General features: G+C 41.0%; 1 protein-coding gene across 7 annotated transcripts in view; it reads left to right on the forward strand.

The window, feature by feature from the left end:
- Nucleotides 1-13,128, forward strand: part of Jarid2 (jumonji, AT rich interactive domain 2) — a 190,870-nt gene that overhangs the window by 144,774 nt on the left and 32,968 nt on the right. For all 7 annotated transcript variants that reach the window (NM_021878.3, NM_001205044.1, NM_001205043.1 and 4 more), the window contains one exon: nt 9,157-9,333. In NM_021878.3, the coding sequence (NP_068678.1) occupies nt 9,157-9,333 (177 nt within the window). The remainder of the gene's footprint in view (nt 1-9,156; nt 9,334-13,128) is intronic.

The raw sequence follows: 13,128 nt of genomic DNA on the forward strand, positions 1-13,128 counted from the left end.
CACACATTTGAGACAAAAGAGACCCATCTCTTTTATAGGCAGTCACCTTTGCTGGAAAGCTTTAGGTGAGATTTGGTCCAGTGAATGTATTTCTCCACTCAAAGAGCCAGACAACAAAAGCAGCTCTGCTTTGTCTTAGCTGGCATACACACCCTCTGGGTTCTCACTAGACTCCTTTCCTACTTCTTTCTCTTACAGGTTAGATCTGAGCTATTAAAACTGGGAGTCATCTTAGTTTTCAAAATCTTAGTTTAGAGCCTGTATAGGTCTAAAGAGTGCAGCTAAAGGATGCATGCTGTTCCTTGACTCGGTGGAGGGAAGCATCATTAGAACAAGAAGTGGAAACTGAATTCTGACAGGTGTATGGGTTGTGTGGATGGATTCTATAATGTGATCCTTTAATGCACCATTAAAGTATTATTCTTATTTCTTACTCTCGTTGACTGCAAAGTACTTCTTTACATTTCTCACTGAATTTTTCACTAAGCAAAACTGTGCCCATAGACTTAAAATTTTTTAAAACAGTAATGTGTTTAATTTTGTAGTAGTTATGGAATTTGTCTAATTGAGTTTTGCTGTTATAAACAGCGGTGAGATCTGTAACATTTTTAGGCAGTCTTAACATTTTTAGTTTGGAAACCTTTTATTGTTTTTAGTCCTTCTTTCTTGCCTGCCTGCCTGCCTGCCTTCCACCCTGCATGTCTGTCTGTACGTCTTATTAAATATGCGTGTTCATGCGCAGCTACTTAGAGAATAGAAAGAGAGATTATTGGGTTCTCTGAAAATGGAGATATACAGGTAGTGTGAGCTGAGGGTGCTGGAAAGCAGACTGCCTGGGAGAGCAGGAAGTCCAGGGCTCCCAACATGGTGAGCTCAGTTTTAAAATAGGAAAGACTGCAATAAATAAAAGACATGGAAGGCATATTTTTGGCCAAAGTCTTGAGTTGTTTATGTAGGCTTCAGGTATTTCCCTTAATATTTGGAATATTGAAGAGACTTAATTGATTGTGCCATGGGAAAGGCAACGATTAGAGTTTGTCAAACCTTGTTTATTACCTATCAGTGATGACATGAGAGCCAAAGACGATAAGCTCTCTTGAGAAGCCCCTTAGGGGTTTCTCAACCCCTAAGTTTTCTCACCAAGTCCTTGTTTCTGGAGATCCTATCAATTAGGGATTCTGTAGTTAATGTAAATACCATACAGTCATTTCTCTTGGAAAGCTTTAGATATTTAAAATGGTCCAGTCTCAAGACACTGACTGTCAGCCAAACTAACAAGACTGTCCCTCTCCTATACTTAATGCCATATCCTAGAACTTACCTCTTAAGGAAGTGGAGTGGAATGAACAATTGGAGCAGGACCTGAAATGTTCGCCTGCTGTGCATTTATCTTTAAATAGCTGCTGTGAAGGGCGCACATGGTTTTTGCCAGAGGCATAATTAGTATCTTCCAAGGTTGCACATGGGGAAGAGAGCTTGTATGTGTACTGTGAGGAGCAACTCAGTATCATTGCTGCCTTTCCTGTCACCAATCTCATTATTCTTAATGAGTTCTGTCTTCCTCTCTTTGTTCTGACTATAATTATTAAGAGATTTAAAAGAGCTTAATGCAGTGGAGCAATTGTGGGTTAAATGATTCTCTTATTTACATTTTCTGTTTATGGGGCACTGCAAACCATGAGGGATTCCCGAAGGAGACTCAGGAACCATACATAGCACACAGTTCATTCTTAGGACCATGGCTGTCATAGTGCAGCCTCCTAGCTCTCTCCAGTGAAGAATGTCTTTGGGAGGGGGAGTTCCCAGTACATATTCTGATACAGCCATCGTGAAGGCAAGTTGTCTTTTTTGGGGATGACTGCCTTATTTCCCCTGTCTTCTGTCACTCCATTGCTGGCTAACTTTGCCAACATTTATTGAACTTTCTACATTAGACAGTAGAGAACAGATTAACATGGGAAAACTGCTGGGCAAAAGAGGATATGGTAAAAGATGTGCAGTCATGTCAGGGTAGGGTTATATGGGATAACTACAGAAAGGGAAGGAAGGCATATCTAAGCTGGCTCTTGCCAGGTATCAGAAACCTTTGCTGGCAGGTTGGTTCTGGGACTGGGGAGGAATTGTGCAGATATCTGTCAAGGTACAGGCTGTGGGGGATCAGGGCTGGTTATTTGGAAGGCCAGGCGCTAAGGTGAATAAGTTAGGCTTCGAACAGGTCTCTCTAGGTTGTGGGTGATTAGGAAGATGGTCCTGCCAGTGAGTGCTTCAGAAACATGATTGAAGCCTTAGGGCACTATGTTTAGGCCTCTGGAATAAAGCCGTCCCTGGATTGTTGTTGACTTATGCCCCTTTCAGCTTGTTTGTTCATGTGTAAAGTGGATGTTCTGGTTTCTGTAGTCACAGCTGGTGGGGTTAAATTAGAGATAATGGGTGTAAAATGTATCACAGTGACAGCCTGAGAGGTAGCCATCTAAGCATAGATATATTTGCTGGTTTTACCTTGATTTTACAGAAGTGGCAGAAAGGACAGGATTAGATTGGTGATGAGTCAGAGAAGTCTGAAAAGCATTCTCAGATACACTATCTAGGTAATGGGAGGAAGCCAACCAGTAGCATCGGCAGACAATACCTGTCCCTGCCTGAAAGGATTACATTCTTTGTTGTACCACTGGCCTTGAATATTGAGAAGGAAAGTTGGAAGCGGGCAGTCTGGCATGATTTAGCAGTCACCATAATGAGAGGGAATTATCTGCAGGAAAGTAATTAATCTCCAGTTGCAAGGAACATTGAGGTTGCTACTAGTGAAGCATCTTGAGCAAAATGGGCGGAAGACAAGCTGTCTTAGAGGGAGGGAGGGAGGGCTTCATGAGTTTGCAGTCACTTTTATGACTTCTGCCTTAGTTTCTGAGCATAGAGACTATCAAAGTCGGTTTTAACCTTTGCTGGCTTCTTTGGCCATCCTGCCTGCCTACTGCTTTCCGCAAGTCACTCAGGTCTGATGTTCTGTGTTCACTTAGCATCTTAGTTCTGCTGATGCAGTAATTTGTTTGCGAGCATAGTTTCTTTGCTGGTAATGAAGGAATCAGAACCATTGGAATTCTTGATCTTGGAAGAATGACTCCTTTTATAATTGCCTTGTGACCTTGGAGCTTGATGTTTGGTCCAGCTTAGGGCCAGCTTGCCTCAGACCTTGTCTGCTTTGCAGGAAGTTCAAGTCATTCTCCCTGCCAGGGGGCTGGCCTGGCTTCATTGGTACATCTCAGAATACTTTTCTATACCTCAGTGACTAGAGAAGCTTGTAGTGTTTCTTGGGCCTTCTGGAACTCATTCAGGTACATGGGGGCAGGGAATGGGATGGTGGAAATTTCTCAGTGCTAGCATTGCTGTTGTGTTGGTCAGGAGCTTTATTGGTGCATATATAGATTTTATCTTATGTGTTTTTCTGAAGCCTCTTGTGCCTGTGCCTTGTAGGCAACTAACTGTTCAATGTCTGTGGGAGTCTGAAAAGGCTTTGCATAAATCATAAATTCATGTTCAGACTTGATGGTAATTGGAAGTTGGAAAATCTAACTTATTTTCACTTCTTAGCTTGTGCTAATCATCTTGTGGCTAGGAACTACTCAGGCTGAACACTGTTATAGCTATTGTGTGGTGTTGGTTGTCTATTCAGTTAGCATTAAAAGACCACAGACTTGTGGGATTTGACTGTGTGTGTGTGTGTGTGTGTGTGTGTGTCTGTCTGTCTGTCTGTCTGTCTGTCTGTGTGCATACATGCCTGCATACATGCTCTCACACACTTGGTGGTTGAACTTTTTGTTGTTGTATGTACCAGATGGGAATCGTTTTTGGAGATGAGACAAGGCTTTTAAGGTTCCTGTTGTGAGGCATGTTCTATTGTAATCTTTGTGTCTCTGTAAATCTACCTGTACAGAGGCTATTGGTAAAAGGGCTAGTATTCAGTCTGTGTGTTGTGAGGGGAATTGTGCTGAATCCCTTATCTTTCCAGACATGGAAATAGAACCGAGGCCTCACGAGGAATTTACATATTACAATTAGATAGACAGCGCCTGATGAAAATGCATTTAGGGTAGTGTCCAAGAGGTAACTTTCGACCAAAAGTCGTCTCACATGCCATTTTCCTCAAAAGTATAAACACAGGGTTATAAGTTCTGTAGCTGTCTTTTCTAATCACAGATTTCTTATTTTCAAACTCACCTAGAACATGGCCCATCTACCATTTATTCTTTGGGAAGAAGTTTTGTTTTTGTTTTTCCTTCTTAAAAAGTTACATCCATTTAATTGGGGGTAACTGTTGCTCCCAAGGCAAGGTCAGAAAACAGCTTGTGTGATTTGAGCCTTGCTTTCTATCATTGTGGGTCCTTACTGTCAAATTCAAGCAGTAAGTATGTTTTTTCACTGAGCCATCTCACTAGCCTGAATTGACAAATTTTATAACTTAGGAGTTGTTTTGAAGACTCATTATTAACACCATACAAGCAGTAGCCTAATGTAATTCTTTTTTTTTTTAAGATTTATTTATTTATTATGTGTAAGTACACTGTAGCTGTCTTCAGACACTCCAGAAGAGGACATCAGATCTTTTTACGGATGGTTGTGAGCCACCATGTGGTTGCTGGGATTTGAACTCAGGACGTTTGGAATTTGGAAGAGCAGTCGGTGCTCTTAACCACTGAGCCATCTCTCCAGCCCCCTAATGTAATTCTGTTGTGAGTTGTTTAGAGTGCCATTACCTACATTGCCATACACTGTTTGCTCATAAGAGCAGTTTTGGCTAAATATAATACTCACACCCTGTAACCAGCTTCCAGAACTAGGGCTCCTTCCTTAAGCTCTGGATGCCATGGAGGCCATCTTCACGGCTGGCATGCCCATGATTGACAGGCTTCTCATTAAGGGTGGGGTTTCTTTTGGATAAAGGCCTCCCCGAATATACCTGGCTATGTCTCATTTCCATCTGAACATCTTTTAAATTTAAATTACAGTTTTGTTTTTTAAGTCGTTGCTGCAAAATGGAGAGGAATCATCTAGATAGAAGCATGAATGATGGCACTTGGAAGCTCTGCATGGGCGTCTGCAGATGGGTGACTGTGGAGAAAGAAAGACCAGGGATGGAACAGTGCTATTTGCCATATCTTCTTTTCAAGGACCTTCAGCATTGTGGGTTTCAATGTAGAAGTAAAAATAGAAGTGTGTGGATCAGAGTGGCATGCACATCATTGGATTAGATTCATGGAGGCATTTCTGTAGTTATTGTTGCTTATTTTTATAGCTTCTGGTTTTATGGAGACAACCCAACTCATTGGGCACTGCCTCTTAATTGGGTCACCTAAACGACTGTACTGAGAGAAAGCCTTTTTCTAAAACAAAGGCTCTTCTAAGAGCAGAGCGCTCGGTCTGTTTGCTAGTGTTAAGAATTGAGTTCCAGGACAGCCCGGGCTATACAGAGAAACCCTGTCTCAAAATACAAAAAGCAAAACAAAAAAAAAGAATTGAATGATGAGGGAGGGTAGAGAAAAAGCCATAAAAAAATCCAGCCCAAATTAGAAAATGCAAGCTTTTGGATTAAAATAATTTTTGTTGTGGTTCTAACATGCCACATTTTGATTTTTGTCCAGATGAAAACATTTGGTTTGTATTTCAGTAAATACTGTGGAGACGTTGCCAGCGAATTGTAAAAAGTAATGAAATACAACTTTGGCAAAGCACAGATGCATCCTGTAGTCCCTGTTTCTCCTATCTGATCCAAAGCTTTAAAACAAACAAACAGGGCTGGTGAGATGGCTCAGTGGGTAAGAGCACCCGACTGCTCTTCTGAAGGTCCAGAGTTCAAATCCCAGCAACCAAATGGTGGCTCACAACCATCCGTAACAAGATCTGACTCCCTCTTCTGGTGTGTCTGAAGACAGCTACAGTGTACTTACATATAATAATAAATAAATCTTTAAAACAAACAAACAAACAAACCAAGTTTGATAATGCAAGTGAATAATCAGGAGAGAAATACGTGACTGATGTAATTTTAATAGATTACTATTTATAGTCATTGAATATGAATCACTTCCTTGATCCACAAAAAAAGTAACTACTCTCCTCCCTATACACCTAGTCCTCCAAGATATTCTCCTTCATTGATTATTTCAAATACACGGTTGTGAAGGAGAGCACAGATAATAATTATGAGTGGTAAATTAGCACCTCTCACTAGCTAATGCACTAAGAAGGGCATTGTTTGTATCATAACAAGAAGGTGCCACTTTGAGAATGGCTTGTCTTATGCCTGTCTTGTTCCCAGTGTCATGGCTGGAGCTCTGCAATGGGGCTTGAGTCCTGCCTTGGAGGAATAATAACAACAACAACAATGACCATGATAATGATGATGATGATAACAACCACCATCACCACCACCACCAGAACTGTGTTTTTCTTGGTTGGGAATTGCCTTTCTTCCAGATTTGCCTATTATTAGCGTGTCTGTCTGTCTTTTTTTTTTTTTTTTTTTAAAGTGCCTGGATACTTTTACAAAATGTTTAAAATGATACCTCTTTTGTACTTGAAGAATGAGAAATGATTTCCCTCAGTAGCAGTGGTACAGATTCATGCCTGCATTGAACATTTGAAATTCCTTTTCCTCAATTCCTCCTCTAAATTGCTTCCCTGTAAGTCAGAGCAGCAGGCTTGTAGGAAAGGAGTATTTTTCTGAACCACATGTCTTTTAGCTCTTTTTGGATATTTTAGGTTATTCACAATTTTCTGGATCATAGAGTGGAGTTTTGGCAGCATATTGATTTCTCTATTTTTTTGTCTGGTGCAAGGTTGTTAACTTGTAAATGAACAGGGCAGCAAGATTCATGGATAGATTTTTCATAGTTACATAGGTGGAATATGCATCACAGTTTTTCTTATACCTATGTCAGTCTGACAGGGAAGTTAGTGACGCATACAAATTTAAGGCCAGCCCATAATGAAGAGGTCTCTGTGTGCTTTCTGTATGCTATGCTAGTTGTTCCTGAATGTCCCTTCTCCTAAACAAGTGATAGGTTCGCTTGGAGTTTTAGTACTATCCTGAAAGGCAGACTATTATATCCAACGTAAGGGGACCATTGTGGTAATTGAAAGGGTCTTTGGCAGAGGGGGAGTGGGTTCTAGACTAATGCTTGGACTGAGGGTGTCTTCTCCCTGCTAGTGCTGATGAATTGAAATCCACAGCTGGAAGCCAAGTTAATGAGCCTCAAATATTGCCAAAAGACATGACTCACACCAGTGAAAATGTGCTCTCTTCTCTCTCCTCTCCTCTCCTCTCCTCTCCTCTCCTCTCCTCTCCTCTCCTCTCCTCTCCTCTCCTCTCCTCTCCCCTCCCCTCCCCTCCCCTCCCCTCCCCTCCCCTCCCCTCCCCTCCCCTCCCCTCCCCTCCCCTCCCCTCCCCTCCCCTCTCCTCTCCTCTCCTCTCCCCTCCCCTCCCCTTGTCTTCTCCTTTCTTTTTGGTTTTTCAAGACAGGGTTTCTCTGTGTAGCCCTGGCTGTCCTGGAACTCATTCTGTAGACCAGGCTGGCCTGGAACTCAGAAATCCTTCTGCTTCTGCCTCCCAAGTGCTGGGATTAAAGGTGTGTGCCACCACTGCCTCTATTATGTTTTTAGTCTCACTTTCTTGACAAATGATTCTTCAAAACCAATATCTAATTTCAGAATTTTCCTCCAGTCAAGAACCTGATTCTAAATGGTATTAATCAAAGGTGAAAAATAAACCAGAAATAGTTTTGTGAGACCATGTGCAACTCTTCCCTGGGGTCTTTGTAGCCTGTAATACCTCTGGTATTAGGTTGAAAAAATTAAATCATTTTATACTTGTTATTCCAGTGTTGATTCAGGTAACTTAATTGGACTGCTGTTGTCCTCTCTCCCACCCCTCCCCTCCCTTCTCCAGGGGAAGTGGGGGGACAAGTTTCATGTAGCCTATGCTTGCCTTGAGCCAGCCCATGATGCTTCTCCTGCCTCCAGCTCTTGGGAATTTGACAATTGATTTTACTGGGACTGATTTCAAAGAAAAGAGAAAAGTGATGTATCCAGTTATTCTTTCTGTTTTTCAAGCTAGAAAAGGAAGTTTTGTTATTTAAGAGCAGATTATGTCTGGGCACCATGTGAGTACCTGGTGCCCCTGGAGTGCATAAGAGGCAAATACATCCATTAGAGCTGGAGTTGGGATGCATAGTGTATTTACTGGAAAAGAGCAGCTGATGCTCTTAGCTGTTGAGCTGTCTCTCCAGACCTGGCAGGATGTTTAAGATTTCCTTTTGTGATATTCCTCCAAAAGTTATCTGTGCTGGTACTTGGTGGTGTATAATGGGGAAAGAATCCAAGGTTGTTATCTCTGCACTTTTTTTTAATAGCTTCTGGTTCTAGAATATATACCAATTTGTTGATTGCACCTCCCTCAGGATTGGCTATGTTTCATAAGGGAAAAATATTGGAAGTGACCTTCCTTTATTTTCAGTATGAAGAAGGCAACATTTGAGAAGAGAGGCTAGAGTGTAAAAGTGTGGGTTGTTCTTGCATAGATTGCTTAACTGTCTCTCTAGCCTAAGGAATTTATTTTAATAATATATCATCTATAACTTCAGAGTGGTTTGTAAATACTTGAGGTGTTGGGGGGGAATTCTATACTTGGCTTTTATAATAAGATAATAGAGTGGCCTTTAAAAAAACAATTCAGTTTCTTCTTCCTCATCAGTAATTTTTTTCTCTCTTATTTCCAAAGCTTTAAGTTAAATGCAGAGTAAACCTCCAACACTATGGTTGGATGTTTTCATTTTACTCACATTGAGTTATCCATTCCTTGCTGTTGTTTATGGTCCGTTTCTCCACAGAAATATTACAGATAAGATTCTCAAATATTTATCTCCTCCTGGGCGAGTTTTGCTTGAAATTACTCATGGATACAAATGGGGTCATATTTCGTGGGGGGAATATTTGAAAATAAATTAGAAGTGGTATCATCTAGTAGTGGTAATTAGCTTTGTTTTATGCGATTGGCATGCAGTTAGGGTCCTACCTTTATAAGCCTCTCCTTTGCATTACTACTCCTGGAAGGGGTGAATGTCAAGATTGGTTTTGATGAACTACATATGTTAAACCCATCAGGTTCTCCTGCGCTGCCCAACAGTATGGTATATTTTGGAAGCTCTCAGGATGAGGAGGATGTCGAAGAGGAAGATGATGAGACGGAAGATGTCAAAGCAACCACCAACAATGCTTCATCTTCGTGCCAGTCAACCCCCAGGAAAGGAAAAACCCATAAGCATGTACACAACGGGCACGGTAGGTTCACCGTGGAGGCTGTGTGAGGGGCAGTGGAAGCCAGGCTTGGGTGAGAGCTGAGAAAACATTTGAAGCGTTTCAGCCAGATTTCTTCAGAGTAATTCAAGTTCCAGACTCTTAATGTACAAAGAACTTAGTAGTTCAGCCCAAAAGTATTCTAGATGAAAATGAAGATGTTCTATGTGGAAATGATTATAAATGTTGTAGGAACTACAGATGACAAAAGAGGAAACTTGAATAATGACGATTAAGATCACTTTTGTGATCAGGTTTCTCTATGTGGCCCAGTCAGTCCCAAAACTCACTCTGTAGACCAGATTGGCCTTGAACACCAAGATTTCCCTGCCTCTGCCTAGTACTAACTTGGTAAATTTTATATATATGTGTGTGTGTGTGTGTGTGTGTGTGTGTGTGTGTGTGTGTGTGTGTGTGTGTGTGTATCATACATTATGTGTATGTATGTAATTCAGAGAAATACGTATACATAAATATACAGCAGTTTAGTTAGGGATATGCGTCAAACACAAAGGGGCACCAAAATTTAAAGGTTGATGGGATAAAAGTGCGTTAACCTGTAGCTATAGTCTTCAGGAAGTCTTTAAAATTTTTATTATTATATCACACATGAATGTAGGAAAACTATGGAATCAGAACTCCCTACTTTTGTGTGTGTTCTGTTGAGTATCAGGCTTGTATCATGAGATACCATGTGTTTTTATCCACTGTCCATTGTTTATGTCTCATCATGGAAACTTAGGATTGAGAGAGCTGCCTTTTAGTTGCCATTCAAGTTCAAGTGCATAGATGACTTGTGAGGGGTAGAGTTTGTGCGATAGAGTTTTATGTATTTCATGGGCTAGGAGTCTGCTGTTCTACTGTCTTAGAGAATATACTTACAGGGAAAGTATAATAATGACTGAGGCTGTATTTGGGAACCTGAAAAGAAGACTTTGGAGGAAATTTAATTTCCAGAATAGGGAGCTTGATGATTTTAAGTGCGAAGCTAAGATGAAATCAGTAAAATTAGAGCAGTCTGTCTGTCACAGAGTAATAGGAAAATCAATTGCAGTTGGGGGTTTCTACCCAGGAAAGCACTGATAAGAACCTGGATTACAAACGTGCAATGGTGTGGCTCATCAGATGAGGCCTCAGACTTGTTGACTCTTGTAAGAGACAAATTGTGGGCAAGCACACTGCTTTCACACCTTTCCATTGCTTTTCTTGTCAGATCTCTCTTTGTATGCTATAGTCAGGAAACCCAGAGACATCTGTGAACTCTGTGGATTGAGAATCTGGCTAGGATGCAGAGATAAATACACAGAAAACAGTTTAGTAAAGAAAAGTTTTATTTTTACTACATTATTCAAAAAATCTGGAGCCTGAACAGATAGTCCCTTTTTTCTGATGTACTTTGTTTCTGTTGAAGTGGAGTAGGAGAGTGTTGTGGAAAATAGCCTCTGCACCTGGTGACCTCACTCAGTCTTTTGGCCCGCCAACTTGCCAACCCATATGGCTCCTACCTGACCATCTCTTGGACATGCACTACTCCCCAGTTCCTCTCACTTTCACACAGCGCCCCCACACACCCCTGGTTAGCCATTTCAACACCTGATAACCCAGTAGAATCAAGACTCTTAATGATAATTAGCCAATCAGATTTATGTATCAATAATAACACAATTTACAAGATGCCAGTACAATAATTTCAGAGCCAAATGATAATGATAAATGTTTAACACAATTATTCTAACCTTTTCATAACATCATGTCAGCCTCCATTCTGGTTCTCCCTCTCCTTAGACCTCTCTCTCTGTCTCAACTCCTTGTTCTGCCTCCCTTCTCCTGTCCAATCACAAACCTCTCACTGCCCTAATGTGATTGGACAGGGAAAATCCTGCACTAGGAGAGTAATGCCAGGATAGCGGGTCTCTTGTGAATTGGCTGGAGAGAACAACCTCTTGGTGACAAGTGTCTTGTACATCATCTTAGGCCTGAGGATGTCAGCAATTTTAGATTAAGAATCTGGGCCCTAACGTTACGCAAGAGCCAATTGCCCTGATGGAGACTTTGTTATGAAAACATCACACAAGTACACAGCACACAAGTACTTTACAAACAATAGCATATCCTAATTGAAAGGGATGTATTGGTTAAAACATACAGTTTGGAATGACGTGTACAGTATCACCTGATTTTTGGGTTGCAGCTCAAGGGTTATAATAACAAATAGTAACTCCAGGGATTTTCATTTCCATAGCTCATATGTTTCTAAAATAATATCTCACATATAGAGCCTCCAATGATGCCAACAGTGGAAATATAACAACACAATAAAGTTGCTCAGTATATTTGTCATATAAGTTAATATTCTGAATGTTTTAGAGCTTGGAAATTATTCCTAGTTATTTTACTGTTTTCTTTGTTTTATCATTAATGAGTTTGTGATGAATTTGGGTTTTCCTCAGTATTGTTGGCTTGGCACGCTCTTTGTGACCTTCTACAGAATAACTTGGTGGCAGTTCATTAGTTATTTTAGTCAAATGTCTTTTTTTTTCCTTCCCTTCATGGAACTGGGAAGGAATAGGAGAAATTATTGTTCCATTTTGTGTACATCTTTTTGAAGATGGGTATTTCTCAGCCCTTTGTCCTAACTGGAATGTAATTGCTTTTGGATTCATACCAGGGGCAAGTATGATGGCCAAAGGCAATCATTTGGACCAGTTTCCTGAATTCATGTGTTGTCTGTCATTCTCCCTCCGGAATGGTGGAGTGGTGGAGGAGAAGCTTGGCCAGGGTCTTGCCTGACAGAATGCTGCTCTAGTTGCAGGTGGCTGTGAGACCTGCATCCCTGTCTAGCATGTGGCAGTCACTCCTTCCTTGTTGAGACAATGGATTATAGGTGGGGCTGTTAAGTCTGGAGCTTATGTTGAAGTAGTAGTAGTTGTTTCCTAAAACCCCAACATATTTGTGGTACTGTTAAGAGACCACTTGTCATAGTAATTAAAGTATACATGAGAAGCCAAGACACTTCTTAAATTGTAGCCTTTGATGGCTTTTTGGTGAAGATTTACTTTCAAAGATGCCACCTATCCTGTTTTTGGATTTTTGTTTGTTTGGATGTACCACTTTTGCCACTGTCATATAATTGGGGGCAAAAATCTGGACTCCTAGATTGGCTAAGAGAATTCTAAAAAGTTTATGTGTCTCAGATGCCTTGGTGTGTACTGAGAATTATCTGACTCAGCTGGCTTTGCTGGAGTTGCTGCCAGCCTAACCCTCTGATACCAGGTTTTTCCTCATTGTTGTAAAGTATGTGTTCTACATTCAGCATCTTGAAGAAGCACACACACTTGTTGCTTTGACAGCACAGGTCTACAGGGAAAGCAGAGCCTCTTGCTCTGGTACTTTCTTGTAGCCTCATGACATTGCCAGGTATTGTCTGCTGAAGCCACAATTTTTCTGTTCCGAAACATCTTAGCACCTTATTCAAAGAAGAGGTCCAGCTGTACAAAGAAGGGTCAGGTTATGAGGTTTCTCCTGGGGTAGAGTGAAGATTCTGAACATGCTCTGTGAATGAGTTACATGCAAACTTGGTGCTTCAACAAATAGAGCTCTCTGAGACTTGATATGTTTTAATCAAGTGGAAGGTGGCTCTTACTCTGTTCTGTGCTTTCGTCTTAAGTTCCTCCTAAGACTCTATGAACAAAGTTCTCCAGAAGAACTGCATTGCTTTACTGCATACCTGCTTTCACTATGCTTTATACACTTGATGGTTACTAAGCTGCACAGAACTGC

This window comes from Mus musculus, chromosome 13, assembly GCF_000001635.26.
Source record: "Mus musculus strain C57BL/6J chromosome 13, GRCm38.p6 C57BL/6J".
Lineage (NCBI taxonomy): Eukaryota > Metazoa > Chordata > Mammalia > Rodentia > Muridae > Mus > Mus musculus.